The sequence below is a fragment of the Prunus avium genome, chromosome 4, assembly GCF_965620075.1.
Source record: "Prunus avium chromosome 4, drPruAviu1.hap1.1, whole genome shotgun sequence".
Lineage (NCBI taxonomy): Eukaryota > Viridiplantae > Streptophyta > Magnoliopsida > Rosales > Rosaceae > Prunus > Prunus avium.
The window spans coordinates 36,537,976-36,565,570 of NC_142287.1; the positions used below are offsets into that span (position 1 = coordinate 36,537,976).

A 27,595-nucleotide genomic window follows, 5' to 3' on the forward strand; every position below is an offset into this window, starting at 1 on the left:
TAACAATGAAGCTACGGGAAGCCATTTTATTAACGATGAACATACCAACTTGAAGCAAGAAGACACCAACTAAACTTTAGTGCTAACATAGTAAATGAACCAAAACTTAAAGCCTAAATTTGTTACAGAATCGTTGGTACTCGACCATTAGCGAGGATATGGTTCAGTAATATTTGAAGGCTCATTTTCTGTGACATGGCCAGAGAGGCTTTTGGATTGGTCTGACTCAGCCAGTGCAAATATGTCTGATCTAGTGTTGTGATGCATATAGAATGCTGGTTGTGAGGGTACTGGAAGTACGACAGACTGGCTGTTGAGCATGGATACAACTGAAGCCACGGTTGGCCTGTCCACCACATTCTCTTGCACACACAGTAAACCAATGTGGATGCATCTCATCGTTTCGATTTGTGAACTTGTCTTCAACACGGGATCTATGATGTTTTGAATTGTATCCTCCCTCCAATTTCTCCAGGCCTATAAAAGTACATCAATATATTCAAAAAGAAATTTTACCAAGGCAAAACAGAGAATATATAATGACTTTAATGTGTTCATACTCACATAGGTTAACAGGTTCTCTTCATTCTCGCCATATTGGAAACTACCAATCTTTTTACCGCTTACAATTTCAAGAACTAACACCCCAAAACTGAAGACATCCGTTTTGACAGAAAAGCGACCATGAATTACATACTCAGGAGCCATATATCCACTGCATGAAATATATTCCATTTATTAGACATGCAAGTTTTTTTTGTTTTTCAATGAAGCTTTCTGTTGTAAGGAGAGCACAATATGAAAGTGTAAGTTAGCCATATTATCACAGTACTTACTAGGTTCCCCTAACTGTCTTTGTATCTCCTTGAGTTTGATCAATTACAAACAGTTTTGCCAATCCAAAATCAGCAATTTTGGGGTTCATATCTTCATCTAACAAAATATTGCTGGCTTTGAGATCACGATGAATAATTCGAACCCGAGAATCTTCATGGAGGTAAAGAATCCCTCGAGCAATGCCTCCTATGATCTTGTAACGTGTTTCCCCATCCAAATGCTCGTGATTGTTTGGGTCTAAATACAATTTCATTAAATGAAATATGAACTTTTTTAATCTTTAAGAAATTACTATAAATTATATGAAATTGGAGGCAGAGAAAATATACCAAAAATGAAGTGATCAAGACTTTTGTTAGGCACGTATTCGTAAATGAGAAGCCTTTCGTCTGTTTTCAAGCAAAATCCTAGGAGCCTTACTAAATTCCGGTGTTGAAGCTGAGCAAGTAACATGACCTCATTCTTAAATTCACGATCACCTTGTTCAGAATTTTTGGAGAGCCTTTTCACGGCTATAGGTTGCCCATTTAATAGCGTACCCTGAATGTTTAAAACAGAAAAATAAGGAAACCATGCTTAGATTAATACTTTTTTTTTTGTGAAAGTGATTGTTGTGTTACCTTGTAAACAGCTCCAAACCCACCTTGTCCAAGCTTATTTGCATCAGAGAAGTCATCTGTTGCAGATCTTATAGTTTCAAAATCATATTGCAATGATTCCATCAGACTAACGTCTTCCGAATTCTCATCTGAAAAGGGGAAAAATTAGATAGCAAACAGAGTTCCAAAACCTCAGATAACATAAATAAACAGAGTTGAACTTACCTTGTTCAAGTTTTACCCTTCGTTTCCTTACTCTGAAGAAAAAGCATATGCTGCTGAAAATAGTGACAAAAACAACCAAAACCACAACGATGATGGTGACAGTTTGTTTTGTGTTACTCTTCTTTTTTGCTGAAAATCAGATGGGATATCTTATCAAAAACCAAAACCACACCACACAATTGTAAGACATGGATCAAATTGAAGATTTGCAGGGTAACCATAATAAGCATACATACCTTCTTCAGGTGCTGGTGCTGGCGGAACTGGAGCTGAAATATCTACTAACGAATCGACCGCAGACAAAAAGAAACTATTATTCTCATACCTCAAATTGCAACTGGGTTTAAGGACTCTTCTTCCATTCATTCCAACTGTTGGAATTTCTGTGACGGACTGGTTAAGGCAACGGCTGCAATTTTGCTTGTCCATGTCTGGAGTGCACTGAGCAAGTGCGTATATTGTTTCACCTCCAGGGACAGTTGCATGCCCTGCTGCAAATTTTTTAAGAGAATTCCCTGACGCAGCTCTGTCACTTAAAATACCCAACAAGGGGGTAAGCACCAGCTCAAACTGTTGAGCATTTTTAGCAGAGTTTGGGCTAGGCAAATGCTTAAAAGGGTCCGTTTGTTCAATACCAAATATCAAGTTGTATGAGTATCTCACCATACAACGCTCTGCCCATATGATTGCTTCCTTTTGAGTTGAACAATTTTGCAAGAGTTTATAAGTAGATGTGTTGAGACAAGTCTGACAAGAGTCCTGTGAGAGATCTCCTCTGCATAATGCAATTGCATTGATCTTGTTGGAGTCTTGTCCCCTGGATGAATTGTAAAACCCGTCGTAATTGTTTTGGGTGCTGGAGGAGAAGGAAGAGAGGAGGCTGTTGAGGTTCTCTTGGTACTCGTCACCTGCTGTGTAGGTGCCAGTATCAGAGCATTTCCAGCAGTACTCACCTTTTTCTGTGCACGTACCATCATCTTGGGCTATGGTGGGAGCGACAAGGTGTAAGATAATAATAGCAAGATTAATGAAGAAAAGCATTGATCTTGAGGAACCCATTTTTCTTGCTCAACTCACAACAAGCAACAACCACTTCGTCTTAAAGGAAAGACAAGATGGTTTCTTGACTTAAAAATATACAAGGTCTAGATGGCTTCCCGACCCTTAATTAGACCTCAAGTCATCTCTTTGAATTTTCTTCTGACATTAGCCAGATCACATGTTTTCTTCACTCTTTATCGTTGGATTGGAAGACTATGATGCGAGCCAACCAGAAAGCACAAGGCAATTGCGAGGTATATTCGTCAGACAGACACGTCAGTCCACCGATGAAAATGTGATGCAAAAATTTATTTTAATTTTAATATTTTAATATGGGCCTAAATCCATTAGACCAACCCAAATTAATCCGAAATTTATTGGTTTGTGTTGGGTTGATTGGATTTGGGTTTTGTTGAAAACTTGTTTCCAGTCCGGATTAGTTTGGCATTTGATAAATTGATACAAAACAAATTAGTTTAATTTGGCCTCTCAAATAAACGACAATTGGTTTTACTTTATCTATATATATAAAGCAAAATGCAGAGAATGGTGAAACATTCATAATACCAGAAAATGCCGTTTGTTAATTTAAACATTAAAAATTAAAATTATTAATTAAATGAGGATAATATGGTAAATTCATATTTTTTTATATTAAAAAAATTAAAATTAAAAACAAAATCAGATAATAGGTCCTACTTTTATGGAACATAACTACCTATATTATTTTTTTCTTAATTCTAAAATTAAAATAAAATTTTAAAAAAAAACCAATTGGCACACGCGTGAGGGGCTAGTGTACAGAAAATATTTAACTTGAGCTGCAGTTGTGATTAACGGAAAGTACATGTGTTTATGGGTTGGTAGTATTTTTCAAAGCTCAATCAATTTTTAGAGATATAGGAATATTGGAAATCAAGAAATGATGTGGCTAAATTTTGGGCATCGACTGGTAATCTGATCCTGCGACTATCCTTGGGCCAACTTAGCATTAGGTGTCGCTGGAATAGGATTGAAAGGACGCGTGTTGGTCTCTTCTTTCCCCATGTGTGGGTTGGTGTTTCCAAAGAGAGAAAAAGAGAGAGAGAGAGCCCAGCCTTCTTCCTACTTCAAACTTCTTTCTACCATAACTTCCATTCTACAACTCCAATTCTTGTGCCGTTTTCTCCATTAGGATCGTAGGAACGAGCTCTACATGTTAAGGTAAACCATTCTTGGATTTGGTTAAGTTTAGAACACGATTGAAACTAAAAGACAAGAATGCGTTTTGCGTACGTTTGCTTTTGGTTTTTTTCCCTCTCTTTTATTTTTTATTTTTAAACTTCTCATAAAGAACACAAGTGGTCCCTGTACCTTCAGAAGAACACAAGTGGTCCATTAAAGTCTGCACTTTCAGACTAAGAAGCAGAAAGGTCCAGCAAGGTGATGAACCGATACCCACGCTAAGAAATTGGAAGCTGCAAAAAAGAAAGCCAAATAAGAATTCATCCCAAAATGCAAATTAAAAAAATAGCCAAAATTATTTATTAAAAAAAAAAACAGAGAGCGCACAAGAGGGACGGAGAGGAGTTGGTAGTGGGTTTCGATGGGTGGTTGTCGGCCATCTCCATGCGTATTGCACCGCCCCACCAACATATAGAATGGTCTTGATTGGTTCAGTCCGTAAATGCTTGCAAGCCTAAGACAATGACATGGTTTTCAATTTTAAGAAAACATAAATACAAAAGCAGTCAAGTACGAGTCTTGTTTTCTGTTACCAAAGTTCTTGTGCCCCATGTTTCCTCCCAAATTTTGTGACATATGGTACATAACTTGACAGGAGTTTAACTTCGTTAACTCTTTTAGCATTTTTTTTCTTTAATTAAAACACTTAAAATATATTATATTAGAAAACACGTTTGTCAAAAACATTTTGCAGGCCGCTTCATCTTCTACGCTACACTTCAACCCTTACATCTTCTCTGCACTGCAAAACTCAGCCACTTTATCTTCGCCGCTCTACAAAACTCAGCCCGTGCATATGGTTTGTTTTTCTAGTTCGCTTGTTAGTTGCAAGTTCATCAAGTAAGCACGCTATGCTCTTCATGTTTTTTCTTCTGCTTTTTAATTGCTGGTTTTGAGCATCGTATGCAAAACTCAGCCACTTCATCTAATTATCAAATGAATTGCGTAATGGGTATATAATTACCAAAACTCACCCCCCATCATATATTTCGCTCGTTGACCATTGGTTTGTGAGGTAAGCTAGGCTCTACTTCATAATTTTTTTTTCCCCTTTTTGGTTGATGGTGTTGGAGCCATCGCACAAGAAGCTTTTAAACGATTAATTTGTGATAATTATGTACTTGGAACACCCAAAAATTACTCGGAAACATGGGGGCACAGAAACTTCGGTAACAGAAAAACCGGACTCGTCAAGGACAGCTTATTCCACTTGTGTGGTGCCAATGCACCCTCTTTTATTTTATTTTATTTTAATTTATGCTCGGGATATTTTAAATTATTATAAATTAATCTAATTGGCCTTTATAAATTGGCATGCCCATTCATTTTGAATTGGGCTTTTTGGAGTTGTCCATTCCGCACATCTTACACAACAGAAAAGGAGCACTACAAAGCAAAACCCTATTACATGGGTCTTGACAAATTCAAGGACCAACAAACGAAGAGTGCCCTTGTTAAATTCAAAATTGTAATAAAACAAAATTGAATAAACTTTCTTGCCCTTCTTCGCTTCCAGACTCTCACAAGCATAATGACAATACCAGTTGTCAGAACGACGGTGGCGACACTTTTATTGTAATGATACTCGTATTATTTCCTGCAAAAATCACAAGGCTCTGTTTGTTAGCGACGTGGTGTTAACTAATTGGGGCTCAAACAAGAAATTAAGCAACAAACAAAAATAAATTATTATACCTTGGAAGGTTTATTAGGGTATCTGCTCCAAACTCAGAAAGGATTGGACTCAAACCTCAAATAACAGCTGGGTCTAAGAACTCTTCCTCCACCCACACCACCACAACACTCTGTAATATTTGGGATGGACTCTTTAAGGCAATCGCTGCAGTTTTGTTTGTTCAAATCAGGGCTGCACTGGACAGTTGCATATATAGTTTGATTTGTTAAAGGCACCAACGCATTCCCTGCTGCAAATTTTAAAACAGAGTTCCCTGCTGCAGCTTTCTCACTTAAATTTCCAAATAAGGGGTCGCGCACCTGCTTGTACTGTTCAGCATTTGATATCTTATTTGGGCTCGGCACAAACTTAACAGGCTCATATTCAAGCACACCGAAAATCGAGATGTTTGAGTATCGAACCGTACAGCGCTCTGCCCATATGATTGCTTCCTTCTGATTAGTACAGTTCTGCAGGAGAATGGAAACAGAGTCCTTGAAACAGGTGCGGCAATCTTCGAGTGCAACGTCCCCTCTGCATACGGCAATTGCGTTCACTTTGTTGGGGGCTCGTCCCAGAGAAGAACTGTAAAATCTGGGATTGATTTTGGGGTTGGAAGGGAAAGAGGAGAGGAGGGTGTTGAGGTTTTGATTGTAGATGTTGCCATTGTTGGTGTTTTTAGTATTGAAGCAGCTCCAGCAGTAGTCTGCTCTCGTCGTGCAAACACCGCCCCCTATTAGGGTATCTGCTCCAGACTCATAGAAAGGATTGGACTCAAACCTCAAATAACAGCTGGGTCTAAGAACTCTTCCTCCACCCACACCACCACAACACTGTGGAATATCTAAGATGGACTCTTTAAGGCAATCGCTGCAGTTTTGTTTGTCCAAATCAGGGCTGCACTGGACAGTTGCATATATAATTTGATTTGTTACAGGCACCAGCGCATTCCCTGCTGCAAATTTTAAAACAGAGTCCCCTGCTGCAGCTTTCTCACTTAAATTTCCAAATAAGGGGTCGCGCACCTGCTTGTACTGTTCAGCGTTTGATATCTTATTTGGGCTCGGCACAAACTTAACAGGCTCATATTCAAGCACACCGAAAATGGAGATGTTCGAGTATCGAACCGTACAGCGCTCTGCCCATATGATTGCTTCCTTCTTATTAGTACAGTTCTGCAGGAGAATGGAAACAGAGTCCTTGAAACAGGTGCGGCAATCTTCGAGTGCAACGTCCCCTCTGCATACGGCAATTGCGTTCACTTTGTTGGGGGCTCGTCCCAGAGAAGAACTGTAAAATCTGGGATTGATTTTGGGATTGGAAGGGAAAGAGGAGAGGAGGGTGTTGAGGTTTTGATTGTAGATGTTGCCATTGTTGGTGTTTTTAGTATTGAAGCAGCTCCAGCAGTAGTCTGCTCTCATCGTGCAAACACCGCCCACTATTAGGGTATCTGCTCCAGACTCATAGAAAGGATTGGACTCAAACCTCAAATAACAGCTGGGTCTAAGAACTCTTCCTCCGCCCACACCACCACAACACTGTGGAATATCTAAGATGGACTCTTTAAGGCAATCCCTGCAGTTTTGTTTGTCCAAATCAGGGCTGCACTGGACAGTTGCATATATAATTTGATTTGTTACAGGCACCAGCGCATTCCCTGCTGCAAATTTTAAAACAGAGTCCCCTGCTGCAGCTTTCTCACTTAAATTTCCAAATAAGGGGTCGCGCACCTGCTTGTACTGTTCAGCGTTTGATATCTTATTTGGGCTCGGCACAAACTTAACAGGCTCATATTCAAGCACACCGAAAATGGAGATGTTCGAGTATCGAACCGTACAGCGCTCTGCCCATATGATTGCTTCCTTCTTATTAGTACAGTTCTGCAGGAGAATGGAAACAGAGTTGTTGAAACAGGTGAGGCAATCTTTGAGTGCAACGTCCCCTCTGCATACGGCAATTGCGTTCACTTTGTCGGGGGCTTGTCCCAGAGAAGAATTGTAAAATCTGGGATTGATTTGGGCTTTGGAAGGCAAAGAGGAGAGGAGGGTGTTGAGGTTTTGTTTGTAGATGCTGCCATTGTTGAAGGTGTTGTTTGTATTGGAGCAGCTCCAGCAGTAGTCTGCTATCCTCGTGCAAACACCGTCGCTGATATGGTCGCCCACTATGGCAGGAGCAAGAGGGTCCAAGACCAAGAGTATAGGAAGAATGAAGAAAATTAGCAATCTTGAGGAACCCATTTCTCTGTTTGTTCCTCTGTATGAAAATAACTTCGGCTTTTATAGCAAAAACTGTGTTTGAATATTATTGATCCTTCTCCAGATTTTTTTCCCGATAGTGTAAATTACTCTTAAATAAATCTAATATACAGGAAGGGAGACTTGAACTTGAGAGGCGAACTCTCACTATTAAATTAGACGTATAGGAGGGAAATTTGAACTCTGATTATTTTGTACCTTAATTAATAGAGAATTGTATTTACTTATTGCGTCTATGGTTCAACATTATTAATTCATTTATGTGGTCTACTTCTCACTGCTACATCAATGATGGTTGTTGTCAACTTTACTCTAGAACCACAAAGTAAGTCGGTTTCGTGTTATTTTCCTCCTCCTTGGTCCAATAGGGCTGCTCAAATTAAGAGAAGACCTTGAACTCTACTTGTGGCCCCAGTCTAGATGGTTGCTTGACAACTTTGTTATTGCTCGTCTGTGGATGGATATAGGCTAGTGGCGGAGCCATTAACGGACCAGTGTGGTCCCAGGCCCCACTCCATTTTTTACAATTATATATATATATATATATATATATATATTAGTTTTAGGATATTTATTCTAAAATAAACAATATACTAGGTTCTCATTGTCTATAAATTAATTATAAAAACTTCTTGATCTCTTATATATTTATCTCCCTTAAATTTTTTAGGTTAATTTATGATATTTGTACTAAAAACTCCTAAATTTACAACATTTCTTTCTTTTTATCTTTTATTTAACTTAAGCTTTGTAAATTTTTTATTTCCATCCTTTTTTCATGTATGAGTTCATTGAGTTGGGTACCTTTGTGTTGGGATTTATGAACCTTTTTTTAATTCTTCTCTATGTTGGAATTTAAATTATTATAAGTTCAATCTTTAATAGTGTACACAAATTTAAAATTTGAAATTCATGTTTCTAAAAATAAATAAATAATTCATTACAATTATGATTGTAACAAATATATATATTATTGGAATTTAAATTATTATAAGTTCAATCTTTAATAGTGTAGACAAATTTAAAATTTGAAATTCATGTTTCTAAAAATAAATAAATAATTCATTACAATTATGATTGTAACGAATATATATATTATTAATTTATATCAAATGATATTATGAATTAGGCCAAAACGAGTAGTTAGTGTCATACTAACTTATTAAGGGGTTGTTGGCGAGTATATCCTATTCTATTTGGGTTTTATTTATTTTTCCTTTTGTATAGATATTATGTAATTAGGATTCCACTTATTTCCTAATTAAACCCTACTAGGGTTTGTAACCTTGTATTATAAATACCTCCTTTCGGAGAATGAAATAGATCTGAAAATATTCTACCCATATTGTTTGACTTGGTATCAGAGCCGACTTTCTGGTGACCTGTGTGTGTTGTGCCCACCCGTGTTCTACTATATGCCATAATTTCTTTTTAGGGTTCTTGTGCCCGTGCCTGTGCTGTGTTTATCGTATTTGCTTCGTGTTGTGTTTGTTTTCGCTGCTATCATGGGTGATGATTCCATAGTTGTGACTGGTACTAGTGCGTCTACACCGAAGGAGGCACATCCCTCGCGTGATTACTCTACCCCGATTACATCTGACAAATTGGATGGCTCCAATTATGCCTCTTGGTCTTGTGGTGCGCGTATTACGATTACTAGTCGTCGTATGGCAAGTTGGATCAATGGGAAGAAGCCTACTCCGTCTCAAGATTCCGCTGCCTATGCCGAATGGGAAGAAGATAATTGTCTGGTGCAGTCATGGCTTCTCAATTCCATGACTAAACCAATTCGTGCCTTGTTCGAACATGGTGATACTGCTTTTGATATATGGGAGGCTGCTCGGAAGACCTGTACTGTGACTCAGAATAGTTCTCGTTTGTTTCAACTCCGACGGCAATCTATACTTATAGGTCAGAATGGTGAATCTGTGAAAGTGTTCTATGAAAAACTTCATGCTATCTGGCAAGAGATTGATTGTCTGCGTCCGCATGAGTTTAGTTGTTCTATTGATGGGGCTCGTCATCTAAAAGAAATTGAAGCCGATCGAGTTTATGATTTTCTTGGCGGGCTTGATCCACCGTATGATGGTGTTCGTAGCTGTATTCTTGCTCTTAGTCCTGTTCCACCTCCTCTTGAAGCCTATGTCATGGTCATTGAGGAAGATACCCATCAGTCTGCTATGCTTGGAGGAGGATCGCTGGCTCTCAAGGTTGACCCAGCACGTCACCGACCGGTCGCCCCGCAAGAAGCGACCTGTCGCTCTTCGTCCAGAAAGTTTGGATCTTCTGCTGGGTCTCGTCCTTCTGCCTCTACCTCTAGCTCTCTTGAAGGTCCGCCTAAGTGCCGCCACTGTAATGGGAATCGTTACTATGAGAAGTGTTTTAAGGAGCATGGTTATCCTGATTAGTTTGCTGACTACAAAGCTCGTATGTATGGCCCCAAGGCCACTTACACTGTGACTCCTGATGAGGCCCGTCTTCCGACTCCATCTACAAATCTGTGTGCTTCCGATACTATGCCAGGTATGGGTTATACTACTTGGATAATTGACACTGGTGCTTCTGATCATATGACTTATAATGATAATATGTTTGATGAGTTGTCGCATAACCCTCGTGACCCCTATATTACTAGTGCTAATGGTTTACCTTCCCCAGTTACCGGTGAAGGTACCATCCATCTCACTCCTTCTTTACCTCTGTCTCACGCACTCTTGGTTCCCAATATTCATTGCAATTTGTTATCTGTTGGGCGTTTACTTGATACACTTAACGCTTCTGCTACCTTCTATTCTACCCATTATTTTTTCTAGGATCTCAGGACTCACGAGAAGATTGGGCATGGTAAATGGATAGGGGGGGTTGTATTACTTACAGTTGCAGGCTGCAGCAGTTCGTGGTTGTGTCGCTAATAAAGCTTCGAGTGGCAGTGTCAAAGACAAGCAACAACTTTGGTTATGGCATCGTCGCTTAGGACATCCGTCGTTTGGTTATCTTAGACATTTGTTTCCTTCGTTATTTAGTTCGTGTGATGAGTCTAGTTTCAAATGTGAGACTTGTGTAATAGCCAAGAGCCACCGTACTGTTTTTCCCTTAAGTAATAATAAAGCTGCTTTGCCTTTTGAGTTAGTACATTCTGATGTTTGGGGTCCTGCTCGTGTGACTTCTCATGGTTTCCGTTGGTTTGTTACGTTTATTGATAACTGTACTCGCTTAACATGGGTGTATTTGCTGAAGAATAAACATGATGTTGCCTCTATTCTTCCTGACTTTTGTGCCATGGTGTCTACTCAGTTCCATGCTCGTGTTAAAGTATTTCAGACTGATAATGGCGATGAATATGTGAATCATACCTTGATCCAATTCTTTCGTGATCAAGGTATCATTCACCAAACTATCACTTCATTCACCCCTCAACAGAATGGTGTGTCTGAAAGGAAGAATCGTCAGTTACTTGAAGTTGCTCGCTCTCTGATGTTGGATATGTCTGTTCCCCATCACCTTTGGGGACATGGTGTCTTGGCCGCCGCCTACTTGATTAACCGTACTCCTAGTCGGGTTCTTGATTTCAAGACCCCACTTAATGTGTTGTGTGCCTTTACTCCTCTGATTTCTGTCTTTAAGTTACCTCCGAATGTGTTTGGGTGTGTTGCGTATGTTCATGTCTACTCCCATCAACAGAGTAAACTTGATCCTTGTGCTCTCCGCTACGTCTTCATTGGTTATTCTACTACTCATAAGGGTTGTAAGTGTTATCACCCGCCTACTCAGAAGGTACATGTCACTTTGGATGTCACCTTTCATGAAGAAGTACCTTATTATGTTTCTCCCTTATCTTCAATTCAGGGGGAGAGGGGGAGTGAATTGAAGAGTTTCGAAGAGGAAAATATGGAAGATTTTGGACCCGAAGAAGGAATTTCTGGCGAACAGGAAGCCACCGGTCGCAGGGAAGAAGCGACCGATCGCCAACGAATCTGTGCTGAAAACAACCAGTCGCACTTAGGAAGCGACTGGTCGCCTGCCTCGACGAAGGACACAGTACCGATACGAGCGAAGTGACCGGTCACGAACGAATCTGTCTAGGAAACGACCGGTTGCATATAGGAAGCGACCGGTCGCTAGCCTTGACGAGCGACAACAGTACTGATACGAGTGAAGCAACCGGTCGCCAGGAATGTCACGACCGTTCGCCAGACAATATTTTTGGTTTTTTCGAGCCTATCTCAGAAGGACATAACAGTGATACTAGCGACTCTCGTACAGATGAAATTGATACAAGACCCCACTCCGCCCTGCCATTGCCTCAATCAAGTTGTGACAATAAGGTACTTTCTAGTTATATGCCTACCTATTCTTTGACCCCACGTATTACCCGTAGGAAACCTGAATTGCAATATTCACCTGATATACATGCCAAGTCCAAATATCTCATTAACCATTATATGTCAACTCATCGTTTATTTAAGTCATATGCATCATATTTGTGTCAATTATCTAGTGTATGTGTGCCAACTAAGTTGCAGGATGCTCTATCTAATCAAAACTGGGTAGATGCAATGCATGTTGAGATGGAAGCCTTGAACAAGAATGCTACTTGGGAGTTAGTTCCTTTACCAAAAGGAAAAAAGGCAGTTGGGTGCAGATGGGTGTTTACTTTGAAGCATAAGGCTGATGGTTCCATTGACCGTTACAAGGCAAGATTGGTAGTAAAAGGGTATACTCAGACATATGGAGTGGATTACACGGAGACTTTTGCTCCAGTAGCTAAGCTCAACACTGTACGCGTACTCTTATCCTTAGCTGCTAATCATGACTGGCCGCTGTTACAATTTGATGTCAAGAATGTGTTCCTCCATGGTGACCTCAAATAAGAAATATACATGGATCCTCCACCAGGTATCCTTGTGACCTCTTAGGAGGGTATGGTGTGCAAACTACGGAAATCATTGTATGGATTAAAACAGTCTCCTAGAGCTTGGTTCGGGAGGTTTGTTGCATCTATGAGGAAGTCTGGGTATGTACAAAGTAACGCAGATCATACCTTGTTTCTAAAACGACGCAGAGGTAAATTGACAGCTTTAATATTTTATGTTGATAATATGATTGTAACTGGAGATGATCAGGTAGAAATACATAATCTTCAGAAATATCTTGCGTCTGAATTTGAGATGAAATCATTAGGTGACTTGAAATATTTTCTTGGGATTGAAGTTGCCAGATCTAAGTATGGTATTTTTCTGTCCCAAAGAAAGTGTATTTTGGACTTGCTTGCAGAAACTGGAATGTTGAATTGTAAACCCATTGATACTCCTAGTGAATAGAATCACAAGTTGGGGTTGTATCCTGATCAAGCTCCTACTGATAAGGAGCGCTATCAACGGCTTGTGGGAAAATTAACTTATTTGGCTCATACACGTCCAAATATTGCATATACAGTGAGTGTAGTGAGTCAGTTTATGCACTCACCTAGTGAAGATTATATGGGTGATATGACACGTATTTTGAGATACCTCAAAGGGGCTCCGGGCAAGGGGTTAATGTTTTCCAAGTACGGTCATACAGATGTGGAAGGGTACACAGATGCTTATTGGGCAAGTTCAACTACAGATAGGCGCTCGACATCTGGGTATTTTATGTTTGTTAGTGGAAATCTTGTTACGTGGAGGAGCAAGAAACAAAAGGTGGTGTCTCGATCTAGTGCTGAGGCCGAGTATCGGGGAATGGCTCATGGTGTATCTGAGTTACTATGGTTGAGGAGATTATTGAGAGACCTTGATTTTGGGCCTAAGAAACCCATGGATTTATATTGTGACAATACGGCTGCGATTGCAATTGCTCATAACCCGGTACAATATCATCGTACAAAGTATGTGGTGGTTGATCGAAATTTCCGTGGTGGTTGATCGAAATTTCATTAAAGAAAAGTTGGATGCGGAGATTGTTTCCTATCCGTTCATCCGCTCAGAGTATCAGTTAGCCGATTTTCTTACGAAAGCTGTTTCTACAAGTATCTTTTGCAACTCGCTTGACAAGTTGGACATGCGTGACGTTTTTGCTCCAACTTGAGGGGGAGTGTTGGCGAGTATATCCTATTCTATTTGGGTTTTATTTATTTTTCCTTTTGTATAGATATTATGTAATTAGGATTCCACTTATTTCCTAATTAAACCCTACTAGGGTTTGTAACCTTGTATTATAAATACCTTCTTTCGGAGAATGAAATATATCTGAAAATATTCTACCTATATTGTTTGACTGGGGTTACCAATAAAACTTTGGTGCTAAATAAATAAACAAAATCTAAAACCTAAATATGTTACTGTACGGTTGGTACTCAACCACTAGAATGCAGGTTGTGAGGGTACTGCGAGTGTGAGAGACTGGCTGTTAAGCATGGATACAACTGAAGCCGTGGTTGGTCTGTCCATCACATTTTCTTGCACACATAATAAACCAATGTGGATGTATCTCATCGTTTCGATTTGTGAACTTCTCGTCAACACTTGATCTATGATGTTTTGAACTGTACCCTCCCTCCAATTTCTCCAGGCCTATCAATATAGTCAAAAAGAAATTTCACCAAGGTAAAAGAGAGAGAATACACTGACTTAATGTATTCATACTCACATAGGTTAATAAGCCATCTTCATTTTTGCCATATAGGAATCTACCAATCTTTTTACTGCTAACAATTTCAAGAATTAACACCCCAAAACTGAAGATATCCGTTTCGACAGAAATGCGACCATGATTTACATACTTAGGAGCCATATATCCACTGCATGATTATATTCCATTTATTAGACATGTAAGTTTTTCTTCTTTTTGAATTCTATTGTAAGAAGAGAAAGTTTCATTAATATAGCCGACTAGCTATATGCTTTAAATAGCAAGTTTCAACAGTTTAGCCGCATAGAAACTTTCATTAGTATAGCTGACGGCTATTCTTTAGAAAGTTTCAAACGTATAGCCGTTCGGCTATACCTTTAAATAGCATAATATGGATTTCCCTTTTAATTACATTAATTAGATTTAAACATTTTATTAAAGAAAAATTAATTAATTACTATTTATTAAGTAATATAATTTATGGAGTTCATTTAAACATTTAATACTAATTATTCACTAAAGAAATAATAATTAAAACTTAATTACAAATGAAAGTAACTAAAAAATGATAAGATATTACTCAATTTCAAAGGTATAGCCGCTCGGCTATACTCTTTAAGAAGAATATTTCGACCGTATAGCCGCGTGGCTATACACTAAAATAGAAAGTTTAAAAAGTATAGCCGATTGTCTATACCCTTTACATAGAAAGTTTCAAAAGTATAGCCGCCCGGCTATACCTTTAAATAGCATAATATGGATTTCTCTTTTTTAATTACTTTAATTTGTAGCTTTGTTTTAATTAATATTTAGTTAGTGAATAATTAGTATTTAAATATTTTATTGAAGAAAAAAAGTAATTACTATTTATTAAGTAATATAATTTTAGAAGTGAATTAAAATATTTAATACTAATTATTCACTAAAGAAATAATAATTAAAACATATTACAAATGAAAGTACCTAAAAAATGATAAGATATTACTTAATTACACTAGAAGTAGAATATTTCAAACGTATAGCCGCGCGGCTATACTCTATAAGAAGAATATTTCACAGTTATAGCCGTTATATGTGCGCCTATACCTTTCAATAGCATAATATGGATTTCTCTTTTTTAATTACTTTAATTAGTAGTTATGTTTTAATTTTTATTTTGTTATTGAATAATTAGTATTTAAATATTTTACTAAAAAAAATTAATTACTATTTAATAGGTAACATAATTTATAGAGTTAATTAAAATATTTATTATTAATTATTCATGAAAAAATAATAATTAAAACATAATTACAAATGAAAGTAACTAAAAAATGATAAGATATTACTTAATTACTAAAAAGAAAATTAAAAAAAAAAAATATTGACCTAAAGATTATTTGCATAAGAGAAGTCATCTGTTGCAGATCTTATAGTTTCAAAATCATATTGTAACGATTCCACCAGACTAACGTCTTCCAAATTCTCATCTGAAAAGGGGAAAATGAATTAGCAAACAGAGTTCCAAAACCTTAGATAAGATAAATAAACAGAGTTGAACTTAATTACCTTGTTCAAGTGTTAGCCTTCGTTTCCCTACTCTGAAGAAAAAACATATGCTGCTGACAATAGTGACAAAAACAACCAAAACCACAACGATGATGATGACAGTTTGTTTTGTGTTACTCTTCTTTTTTGCTGAAAATCGGATGGGATATCTTATCAAAAGCCAAAACCACACCACACAACAGTAAGACATGGATCAAATTGAAGATATGCGGGGTAACCATGCTATACCATACATACCTTCTTCAGGTGCTGGTGCTGCCGGAACTGGAGCTGGAATATCTACTAACGAATTGGCTGTAGACCCAAAGAAAAGACTAACCTCATACCTTAAATTGCAGCTGGGTTTAAGAACTCTTCCTCCTTGCTTTCCACCGCAACAGGTTTGAATTTCTGTGACGGACTGTTTAAGGCAACTGCTGCAATTTTGCTTGTCTATGTCTGGAGTGCACTGAGCAAGTGCGTATATTGTTTCACCTCCAGGGACAATTGCATGGCCTGCTGCAAATTTTTTAAGAGAATCCCCTGACGCAGCTCTTTCACTTAAATTATCCAACAAGGGGGTAAGCACCAGCTCAAACTGTTGAGGATTTTTAGCAGGGTTTGGGCTAGGCACATACTCAAGAGGGTCCTCTTGTTTAATACCAAATATCAAGTTGTATGAGTGTCTCACCATACAAGGCTCTGCCCATATGATTGCTTCCTTTTGAGTTGAACAATTTTGCAAGAGAATATCAGTAGACTTGTTGAGACAAGCCTGACAAGAGTCCTGTGAGAGATCTCCTCTGCATAATGCACGAGGCAATTGCGAGGTATATTCGTCAGACACAGACACGTCAGTCCATCGATGAAAATGTGATGCAAAAATTTATTTTAATTTTAATATTTTAATATGGGCCTAAAACCATTAGCCCAACCCAAACTAATCCGAAATTTATTGGTTTGTATGTGGCTTGATTGGATTTGGGTTTTGTTGAAAACTTGTTTCCAGTCCGGATAAGTTTGGCCTCTCAAATAAACGACAATTGGTTTTACTTTATGTACAGTAAATATTTAACTTGAGCTGCAGTTGTTTTCAATCAAATGTATCAATCAAACACGCGTATCAATGGAAAAACACAGCATGTGCAAGGTGATTAAACTGAGGGTCATGCTAGGGAGACCAACTTGGGATACCAACTTGTGTATCAACTCTCTAATAGAGGTGGAGCCCACCAATACAATGGGTCTCACACTCTATTAGAGAGTTGGTATCCCAAGTTGGTCTCCCAAATTGGTCTCCCTAGCATTTTCCTTAAACTAAACTAATAGCATATATTTAAGGGGGAATGCTAGCAACCTTCTCTTGGACTTTTTCTTTTGAATCTTCTCTCTTTCCCTCATGACATGTGTCATTTTCTTTACACTTAAAACAAAGCAAAACAACCTACCTTTTGTTTTCCATATTTACCCTTATTTGATGTATTGACTTCACTTTAATTTATTAAATTTTTTACAGCTTTCTTAATACTTTGTAAAAAAATTATTATATTAATTTATTAAATATTTAAAAAAATCAAAATAAATAAAAAAAAACCTATCTCACCCGTTCTTTCTTTCTCAATATTTTCTCAGATCCCAAACAACCTTTCCTCTTCTTCAACATGATCACGCTCGTTTGAGATCCTTCATTTTGTTTTGTACAGCCAAAAACCAATAACACAACAAAAATAAGGGGGAAGAGAGGGAGACCCAGAAAGGCCAAATGCCATGAACGACTTCGGGGGTCTCTTGGCCTCCGATTTTGGGTTCAAACCCTCGGGCAAATCGGCCCCAATATCTGCTTCTTCAGCTAATTCTTCAAAGGCCCCAAACTTCGATCTCGGATCTAGTGGGCCCTCCCGATCAACTCGCGCCACCAATTCCTTCAGTGGGTCTCTCGCCGACGATCGCGATTCGATCTTCGGACCCTCAAAAGCCCAAGACTTTGGCGATTTCTTCGGCGGCTCGGCGAAGTATTCGACCAAATCGGAGAGCCGTGGCGAGGATGCGGCTATCAACTTCGACTCTATGTTTGGCAAGATGGAGGTGCTGGGCTTTGGGGAAGAAGGTGGGGACGACTGGAGATAGGTTTTTTTTATTTATTTTGATTTTTTAAATATTTAATAAATTAATATAATAATTTTTTACAAAGTATTAAGAAAGCTGTAAAAAATTTAATAAATTCAAGTAAAGTCAATACATCAAATAAGGGTAAATATGGAAAACAAAAGGTAGGTTGTTTGACATTGTTTTAAGTGTAAAGAAAATGACACATGTCATAAGAGAAAGAGAGAAGGTCCAAAAGAGAAGGTCCAAGAGAAGGTTGCTAGCATTCCCCATATTTAAGTACCCCAAATCAAAATCACAAGTTTAATTACATTGGTTTAGTATGTTTGTGGGGTTTCTTTTTTTACAGGGTCTAATAATGGAAAAGATCCAAGCTTCTGTTGCAACAGATGGGAAGAAACATAAACAGTTCATCTATGTTGGGGATGAAGCTCCTGATTTTTGTGCAGGTTTGAAGCTTGACGAAGGAGATTTTCTAATGCCAAGGAGGGATTTTCCTGTCTGGGACTTAATTTCTACCAATCCATTGTTTACCAAGGCAAAAATTTACTAATGAAATGAGTGTGATGAGCTTGGGGCTGTCTTGCTCAACACAGTTAATACATTCTTCACTGAAATGGGGTTATCTTGCTAAAATTAGATGGGGTTCTCTTGCTTTCATTCAAGTTCTCAATCCTAATTTGAGGATTTTAAAGTGAGGTTGATCATAAGCCCACTAACCCTAACCCTAAGTCAATTGATTAAAAGTTAGCTCAAAAACTGAAGAACCCTAAATTGACCCATAGAAGCACAACTACATATAAAGAGGAAGGAAAAGACTCACCTGATGACAGATCGATTTCCAGAGCATAGAGAATGATGAAGCGAACAGACAGAGACGAAGAGTGAGAGCAAGAGGGAGCGAGAGAGTGACTTCAAGATCGACAAATTGATATCCAACAGTTGACGTTGTTTGAACCAAAAAGTCCAACTGAAGAAGTCCAAAGTCCAAAAAAACCCGTTTGGTATGCCCATTTTTTAAAACTCAAACCCATAAAACGCTCAAAAACACCCCCATTATTGAAAACAAAAAAGTGAGATTTCAGGATTTTTTTCTCCCTCTCCCTCTCCTCCCTCGTCTATCTCACTACTGCTGGGTGTGAGAACAGAGAACAATAGACAGAGAACTGCATGGAGACAAGCATACCAACTTGACGCAAGAAGACACCAACTAAACTTTGGTGATAACTAAATAAACCAAAATTGAAAGCCCAAATATGTTACAGTGGTAATTGGTGATCAACTATTAGCGAGGATATGGTTGATGAGCACAAAATTATTACATTTATTATCATGAAATTGTATTTGTTAGTAGTGAATTTGATTTAATTAAGTTAATTAATTGTTTCTGTGTCTAAATAGCGTATATTGTTGGGAGGACTAAAAAGGCATTTTATTTTCTTGCGAAGTATGTGGCAGCTTAAGTTAATTTGATAGGTGATATTGGCGTAAAAGCTTTAGGACATTAACACTTTATGTCACTTGTCCTTCCAACTATTGGGAAATTGATGAGGAAATTGATGAGGTTTTGTTCCCTGGCTCTTAAAGGAAAGCTGTCGCACCATTTCAAAAAGGAGGGTTTCAATTCAGTAGTAGAGGGAGATGGAAAATGGTTCAGTAATTTCAAGTCTCATATTTTGATGCATAGACAGAGAGGGTTTTGGATTGGTCAGACTCAGTCAACGTCGATTTGTCTGATCCAGTGTTGCGGATTCATATATAGAATGCAGGTTGTGAGGGTACTGCAAGTGTGAGAGACTGGCTGTTAAACATGGATACAACTGAAGCCACGGTTGGTCCGTGTCAGTCCACCACATTTTGCTTGCACACATAGTAAATCAATGTGGATGCATCTCATCGCTTCGATTTCATGAACTTCTCGTCAACACCGGATCTATGATGTTTTCAACTGTATCCTCCCTCCAATTTCTCCAGACTCTGATGCTCAAGGCAATTGCGGGGTATATTCGTTAGACACGTCAGTCCATCAATCAAAATCTGATGCAAAAATTTATTTTTATTTTAATATTTTAAAATGGGCCTAAACCCATTAGCCCAACCCAAATTAATCCGAAATTTATTGGTTTGGGTTGGCTTGATTGGATTTGGGTTTTGTTGAAAACTTGTTTGGCATTTGATAAATTGATACCAAAACAAATTGGTTTAATTTGGCCTCTCAAATAAACCACAATTGGTTTTACTTTAAGTACAGAAAATATTTAACTTGAGCCGCACTTATTCAAATATATCAATCAAACACGCATATCAAAGAAAAGAAAATAAATTGTTCATGATACATACTCAGCCCCACCCCACTAGCGAGCATAAGGTTCAGTAAAATCTGAATTCTTATTTCCTGACACATGCATAGAGATTTTGGATTCATCGGACCCTGTTATGTCTGATCCACTGTTATATTGAAAATAATTTGCCGGTCGTGAGGGTAGTGAGAGTGTGACAGAATGGCTGTTAAGCATAGAGACAACTGAAGCCATGGATGGTCTGCTTGCCACATTTTCTTGGACGCATAGCAAACCAATGTGGATGCATCTCATCATTTCAATTCCTAAACCTGTCGTCAGCTTTGGGTCCATGATATTTGCTACTGTATCATCCCTCCAATTCCTCCAAGCCTATCAAGTTTATAAACACATTAATTAAAGACGAAATGATGCTGCTTTCTCTTGTTATGTTTTTTTGGTAGCAAAAGAGTTTGGTAATGTAAAACCTTATATTCATACTCACATAGCTTAAAAGATCTTCCTCATTCTCTCTGTTTCGAAAACTGTTAATCCTTTTACCACTTAAGATTTCAAGAACTAACACGCCAAAACTAAAGACGTCCGACTTGACTGAAAAACGTCCATGAATTGCGTACTCTGGAGCCATATATCCACTGCATTATTATATTCATCAAATTAAAATTTTAGTTCTAGTGTGAACAAGCACAACAATGTAATTTAACTTTGAAATTTGCAGATACTTACTAGGTTCTGTTTGGGCCCAAATTTAGCACGCCAAAAACAAAAGCCCACACCATCTCTTAGGCCGCTTGTATCAGACGACCTCAAGCCCATCAGCACGACCCAGCCTATTAAATGAGTGGACAGGCCAAAAACACGGCCCAAAACATTAAAGGGCTTGTGAACAATAGGAATCAAAAAACTTGGGCCTCGAAGAAATCCAAAGTTAGGCTCAAAAGCAAACTAGACTCAAGCTGGCCTTCAAAACGGAACAGTCCCACGTGATCCCTGACTTGGAGGAGTCAATAATTTCGGCTGAAAACTGGAAATAGAACAGGAGCAGGTATAAAAGAAGAAAAAATCTAAAGTAGCTTGCTACCAGAAGATTAGAACCCGCTTAGTTTATCTAAAGATATTCTGATATTTTGGAGGAATACCATTTTCGAGGATAAGCAGACTCTGTTTTTATAAAAAGAGAGATAAGCGGGAAACATGAAACTGTCCAAAAGCTGAGAGCCAGCCATCTCCAAGACTCCAGACCTTTTGCAGAAGCAGGTGGAATGGAAGAACAGGCAGGGCACTCCATAAAAAATGCAGAAGTGGTCACCTCAGGAACTAATCGTTGAGTGCTTACTCGCCAGAAAATGGATAGAACCCCTGTTTATTTCATTTTAAAAATTAAAAGATCTTTTGATTACTTGCCGCCCATTCTTGGAGGAACACTTCCTATATATACAAGAGAGGGTGAATAGAGCAAGGACAATCAATCAACCAACCAACCAAAACTCAGTCAAAAGACAAACACTCAAATGATCACTTGATCACAAAAATCCCAAACAAGTCCCAACAGACTTCGAGCCTGAGATATTCAAAAGCTCGCCAACAAGCTTGCAGAATCATCTTGTCTTCTCCCAGCAAAGACAAGTCTAAATCGCTACCTCTGGTTTGAATCCCAGTTCACTAGTCAACAATAACGAGATTTCTCTCGTTACAAATTTGGTTCAGTAAAAGCCAAGCTAAGCAAAGTTTCGAGTTTTCTCAAAAATGAAAAACTCAACAAATTTGTGAAGAGCCCTGACTAAGCAGCACAGGTATTACAACTCATTTCCAGCTCGAGTCCAGCCACTTCTACCCCTTTCAGACTGGAGAAGTCCCAGTTCTGCCCATCCAAAAACCTTCCAGGGTTCGAAACAGATTAAAGCTCTGCCAAACTCAAGCTTTGGTATCGATTTGCAGCTGAAGCCGAGCAGTTGAAGTTGTTAAAAGTCCAGTCCAGCACAGGCGTACCCAGTCCAGCCCAGAACAGAGGCAACTATCCAGACAGAAATGGAAGCGGAGCCCTCTTCTTGTCCTTGTATAGTCAGTTTTTTTTCCCTTTTTGAGTCTTGTAAAAGGGAGTTCTGCCTGAAATCGGTTCAATCTGTCATCTTTCATTCTGGCCAGAACTACCGGTTTTCGCACTGAGATAAATTGTAAAAGTCCTTACCAGTCTAAGGCATAGAAAAGAACTTACTTGGGAGATATTCCTCACCCAAATTCACAATCGTTTGGTCAAAGTTAGTAGCTTGGGGCGCAAGTTATTTTTACCATAAGTCTGTTAAGGTTGAAAAATTGCTAACAGTGGCACGCTCAACACATAAAGAAAGTTAATTCGCTGACCAAAATATGGTCTTTGAATTAATAGGGAACTTTGCCCTGTCATCTCAGGAAGTAAATCAGAACGGGTGAACAATTTGGCACGCCCAGTGGGACTTCTCAGTATATACACCCTGCAGTATTTTGAAAGTATATGTATATTGGAAGTTCTAGCCAGAACCCATATCACACGATGGAACGAGACCAAGCAGCTTTCCAAGAAGGACCAGACTCGGAAGAAAGCGACGCTAGACAATCAGCTCATGGCAGTACAGGAAGCAGACGTTCCAGAACTGGTTCCAGGAGGCTGAACCAAATACAGGAAGCCGTGTTCCGACAAGAGGCCACAACACAAAGGAGTCAGGAGTCTTTGAACAACATAACGGCCATGATGCAGTGGCAAGTTAACAGGCAGTTCAGGAAAGACCGCGAGGCCGCTATGGCCAGGATTCCAAATCCTGACGCCGTAGTGCAACAGTTGGACCTTCCCTACGGTCCTCCACCAGGACTGGCACGGCCATATCAAGAGAATCCTCTTATTGCACAGATAGCTGGAGTACCGGGACCCGAAGAAATCCAAGCTGGACAGAGGGGCGGAGCCCTTCTAGCCCAAGAACACGAGGCCCCAGCCAGGTGTTGTGTTGATACAACTGCACCAAAATGGATTCAGCTGCATCCTCAACTTGTGATACTCGCAAGTGCACGAGCCGTTCGGTAGTATAGCGTATGTAAGTGCGAGGTCGATTCCACAGGGATTGGTGATTGAATGATCCAATTTAGTTTCCCTACACAAAATAGAAACAAAAACAAAGAACATAAAACAAGGAAGAAAGAAATAAGTAACTCAAGCAAATAAGTTCCCAAGTTCAATTTAGATTAATGGATTGATTCTAGCTAAAGTATGATTAAGCCATGGTGTGTGGTCATAACCTTGTGTTCCTAATTCCCTAATTTGATCATTTGTTGTCTAACCTAAAATTAAGCATTAGGAACCCATTAAGCATAGAAGAACAATTTAAACAACCAAGCATGTATCTAATCCCTGTTGTCGAATGTCCATACATACTCTTCCTATTCATAGTTCAATTCGAATTAAAGCATGGTGTCTACTCTTAATTCAAACCAAGATAGCTAACATGCAAGCCTAAATGGTGATCAATCATTCAAACTAGCATATTAACTTATAAGCATAATGAATAAGAACAAAAATCATAATTGAAACTTGAAAACTAATCAAACTTGAAACTAAAGAAAAGAATTTACATAACAATGAAAATTAAGTAGAACTTGGAAAAACTTAAGGAGAATTTCAACACAAAAATCTCATTATAACAATTGAAAACTAGAAAGAGAAACTAAGAGAATTTGAGGGAGAGAAGGGAAGGGAGCTCTAGAGAAGTGTTTGAGAGCTCCCCCCCTTGGGGTGTGTTTACAAGCTTAGAGAACTTCCCTATTTATAGGCCTAGGGGAAGTGAAAATCTGAATTCAATATGGCTAATGCATACAACACTTGTTTTATAAAATCTGAAATGGTTGATGCACTTGTATTAGAAAATCTAAATTGGGTGATGCACTTGTATTAGAAAATCTTGAATTGGTTGATGCACTTCACCAATAGATCCCACCAGCAGCCCTAGCTCATCTTCATGTCACCATGACCAAGCTTCCAACCAGAAATGATAGCTCATACCTAGCTCACCATGACCAAGCATCCAACCAGCACATGCTGAGGTCAGCATGACCAGCAACTTCAAGGGCTTACAACTTGGGCTTCTCTTAATCAAATTAGGACTTTAAGCACTCGAAATTGAAGTTCAGAATGTCTTCTTTCCAGCCATATGTTATTTGGGCCAATCCAAGGTCGGAGGAAGAAGTTAAGGCCGAAACAAATTGCTAACTCATTTTCCGCGCTGATAAGATCCATCCTGAGCATGGTTCTATGTTTGCTAGGTAACGGACTCCAGATTTATCCAATGGGGCTGAATTTTGGATATGTTATAGTACACACCAATTGGAACAACTTTTATGAAGAATGTGGCCTCATTCGAGCTATGTAGGTTGCTGAAACAAAGCTTGCAATATGACCTACGGAACTGGACTGGCAGGGGGCTGTAGCCATAATGAATTTGTCTTTAAGCTCTTCATCCATTCATCCAAATTAGGCCTTAACATGCTTGAATTGCATGAATTATGCTCTCTAAAGCCATCATTATTACCTAAAGCTCAATGAACTGAAAGATAAACACAAAAAGGATTAAAAGCACAAGTTTAACTCAAAAACATAACCAAATCATAAGCTAGAAGGGTACAAAATGATATACAATTATGAACCGATCAAATACCCCCAAACCTAGATTTTGCTAGTCCTCAAGCAAAACAAAAGGAAAACGAAGAAAAATAAAACAAAATAAGAAGTTAACTAGACCACTTTCGTAGGTAACTCGATTGCATTGAGCGTATGCAACAAGCCTTTAAACCTCTAGGCATCCCTAGTAGGAGGAGTTGTGTCTCCTGAGGGTTTAACAGATACGATACCCACAAACGTTTTTCTAACTCTACAAAACAAAATGGTTTGAAAACTTAATAGATTTGTTAGTCCTTAAGCAAAAACAAAAACAAAAACCAAAACAAAAATAATTACAAAAACAAAAACAAAAATAAAAGAAATAAAAATAAAACTCAAAACAATCTTTCCGAACATTTTCTGAAGAGAAATGACTCATGCACATGACTCAAAAATTTTAACAATAAAAACTCAATTTTAGACATTATTTACAAGGCGGCAAAGTTCAAAACACAACATGCTCAAAGTGTATAGTGTGATAGCCAAATGCAACAAATTCTCTAATCTTAGTTTCCACATAATTTCAAAAATCATATAAAGCACAAATTCAACTTCAAATCTCACCAAAATTGTCCTCTCACAAATGAATCACTCGGAAGAGGGCTACAATGCAACACTCAGTTATAAACATGAGATTAGAGTTAAACCATAAGGGACTTAACTCGCAATAGAAAGATGAAGAACTTGCATTAATATGATCTCAAGAAGGATGCCAAACACTTAAAAGTAGAAAAATAAATGCAATTCAACCACATGACATTTAAGATCAATTTAGGTCTTTAGCATAGGTTGTAATGGGGCCAAGGGTGTAAGGTGAGTAAGAAATGAAGGGTATGGATAAAACAAAGTCCAAGAAACTCAAAATATAAGAGCATAAAACAATTGTTTACAAGACTTCGAATCATCACGATTAGATTTTTTCTTTTACACGATCAAAACTCCTTATACCTTCATTTACATTGATTCATACTCCTTTCCTTGAATTGAACAAACACCAATTTATTTAGAAGGCCCAAAAATGAAATTTCATTCCACCACCACTTAATCACAATTTTTCTCTTTTCTTTCACCAATTGAGTGAATTTTTTTTTTCTTCGAAATTCCCAAACTTAGTATGAAAAACACATCCCAATTAAAGCTCATGAGTTCCTTAGAAAGGTAAATATTTGTTTTTCAGGCTAAGGCGAGGAAATATAATTGGTAAATGAAAGAAAAAGGTTTACATGTAGGCTCAAAATGGTTAACAATGGAAAATCATGCTTAAGCATGCATAAGGTTAGCTTGAAAGGTACAAACGATCCAAAGAGGGCCTTAATATCATTTCTTAAATGTCATGAAATCGAATTGCAAAAGAATGAATGACTTTTAAGTATTCAACCAAATCAATGAATAATGAGATCAAACAACAACTTTGATGACAAGAAAATAAGAGTATGTGTATAACACTCATGAAATGAAGCACAAGGCTCAAAAGCTCACATTTATGGTTATATAAGTCTAATTTATGCTTGATACAATTCTTTGGGTCATGCAAATCCTTTAATTGGAGAATTATGAAACAAATGGCAAGTGCAAAGAAGGTTTCGAACATATCATGCTAGAACGATGCCAAATTAATTATATATATATTTTTTTTTACAATAAAAATTTACAAGGAAAAAAATAATAATAATAAATAAATAAAATTCAATTTTCATTTAAGTCATGCAAACATTTATCACAATCTCATCAAATGTGTTCAGAAAGTGAATAAAAATAAAAGCAAGACTCAAACAAAATAAAATAAAAATATAAACAAGCAAAATAAAATTTAAAAAAATTAAGGAAAAACCAAATTTACATGCTAAACTCTAATACCCCCAAACCTAGAAATGAACATTTTCCTCAATGTTTAAAAATTAGGAACAAGCAATGTCATAACAAGAAATGAAAGGTACTAAAGTAAATATAAACCACAAAAAAAAAAACACAAATAAAATAAAATAATTACAAAAATAAAAATTACAAAACAAACAAACAAACAGAAAACCCTAAACAGACAAAACAGAACAGTAAGCCCTAAACAGACAGTCTTACGCAAACCAAAATCCAAACAATTGAAAGCCCAACCTAAAAGAAAGTTAAACCACCTTGAAACCTAACAACGGTGAAAATCCAACCCACAATGAAATCTGAAGCCCACATGTTTTTATTTTTTATATTATTTTTTTATTATTATTATTTTTTTATAAATAAAATGAAACTTGAATTGGGAGCGCGAAGGCGGGATTTCTGAAAAGAAAGTGTGTGGTCCCTGATGCCTTGGTTCCTGGGAAGTCACGGGTGAAAGGGGTGAGGGACGTGTCGGCGCGCAGAAGCAGCTGTCACATCCCCCAAGCCAGAATTATTGGCTTCTTGGGTGAAGCGGGACGACTTTTTCACTAGAAGGTGGTTAAAGGTGAAAATGCAATTAAGGGGGTTGGGAAACGGGTGCGGCGACATATAGATATAAGCCGTAAGGGCCGCACAGAACTCAG

The 27,595-nt window shown here is 38.0% G+C and overlaps 4 protein-coding genes and 1 pseudogene across 7 annotated transcripts in view; 1 reads left to right on the plus strand and 4 right to left on the minus strand.

Annotated features, from left to right (window-relative positions):
* Positions 1 to 8,004, minus strand: LOC110754826 (cysteine-rich receptor-like protein kinase 26). 4 transcript variants are annotated; one of them, XM_088252003.1, is made up of 8 exons: positions 7,041 to 7,981; positions 5,419 to 5,445; positions 1,662 to 1,779; positions 1,458 to 1,585; positions 1,167 to 1,377; positions 837 to 1,074; positions 565 to 715; positions 1 to 477 (listed from the first exon to the last, which is right to left on the minus strand). In XM_088252003.1, exons 1-8 carry the CDS (start codon positions 7,836 to 7,838, stop codon positions 148 to 150), a joined length of 2,001 nt encoding a protein of 666 aa, XP_088108129.1. In that variant the 5' UTR covers positions 7,839 to 7,981; the 3' UTR covers positions 1 to 147. The 4 variants fall into 4 exon arrangements, with proteins under 4 accessions (XP_088108129.1, XP_021811627.2, XP_088108128.1 ...); XM_021955935.2 differs by lacking the exons at positions 5,419 to 5,445; positions 7,041 to 7,981 and adding an exon at positions 1,898 to 2,863 and having other exon boundaries at positions 1,662 to 1,790; XM_088252002.1 differs by lacking the exons at positions 1 to 477; positions 565 to 715; positions 837 to 1,074; ... (1 more) ...; positions 1,458 to 1,585; positions 1,662 to 1,779 and having other exon boundaries at positions 5,228 to 5,542; positions 5,622 to 8,004.
* The window catches only part of LOC110754829 (cysteine-rich repeat secretory protein 38-like), a 96,234-nt gene continuing 73,866 nt past the window's right edge, over positions 5,228 to 27,595 (minus strand). The window contains exon 2 of the mRNA XM_088252006.1: positions 5,228 to 5,523. The gene's annotated coding sequence lies outside the window, so the exon portion shown is untranslated. The remainder of the gene's footprint in view (positions 5,524 to 27,595) is intronic.
* On the plus strand, positions 9,632 to 10,264 carry LOC148295329 (uncharacterized). The gene has a single exon (XM_088252470.1). The coding sequence runs from the start codon at positions 9,632 to 9,634 to the stop codon at positions 10,262 to 10,264; it is 633 nt and encodes a 210-aa protein (XP_088108596.1).
* LOC110754818 (cysteine-rich receptor-like protein kinase 25) lies at positions 15,834 to 16,842 on the minus strand (the record flags this gene model as incomplete). The annotated part of the gene is made up of 3 exons (XM_021955928.2): positions 15,834 to 15,934; positions 16,014 to 16,142; positions 16,251 to 16,842. Coding segments are annotated over 3 exons (822 nt in total), but the record flags the coding sequence as incomplete, so codon positions are not given.
* Positions 20,453 to 21,026, minus strand: LOC148295330 (cysteine-rich receptor-like protein kinase 29 pseudogene; annotated as a pseudogene).

What these genes read in the sequence shown, in the direction of transcription:
- LOC148295329 (XM_088252470.1), top strand. Translation starts at nt 9,632, where the DNA reads ATGACTAAACCAATTCGTGCCTTGTTCGAACATGGTGATACTGCTTTT.
- LOC110754826 (XM_088252002.1), bottom strand. Translation starts at nt 7,838, where the DNA reads ATGGGTTCCTCAAGATTGCTAATTTTCTTCATTCTTCCTATACTCTTG.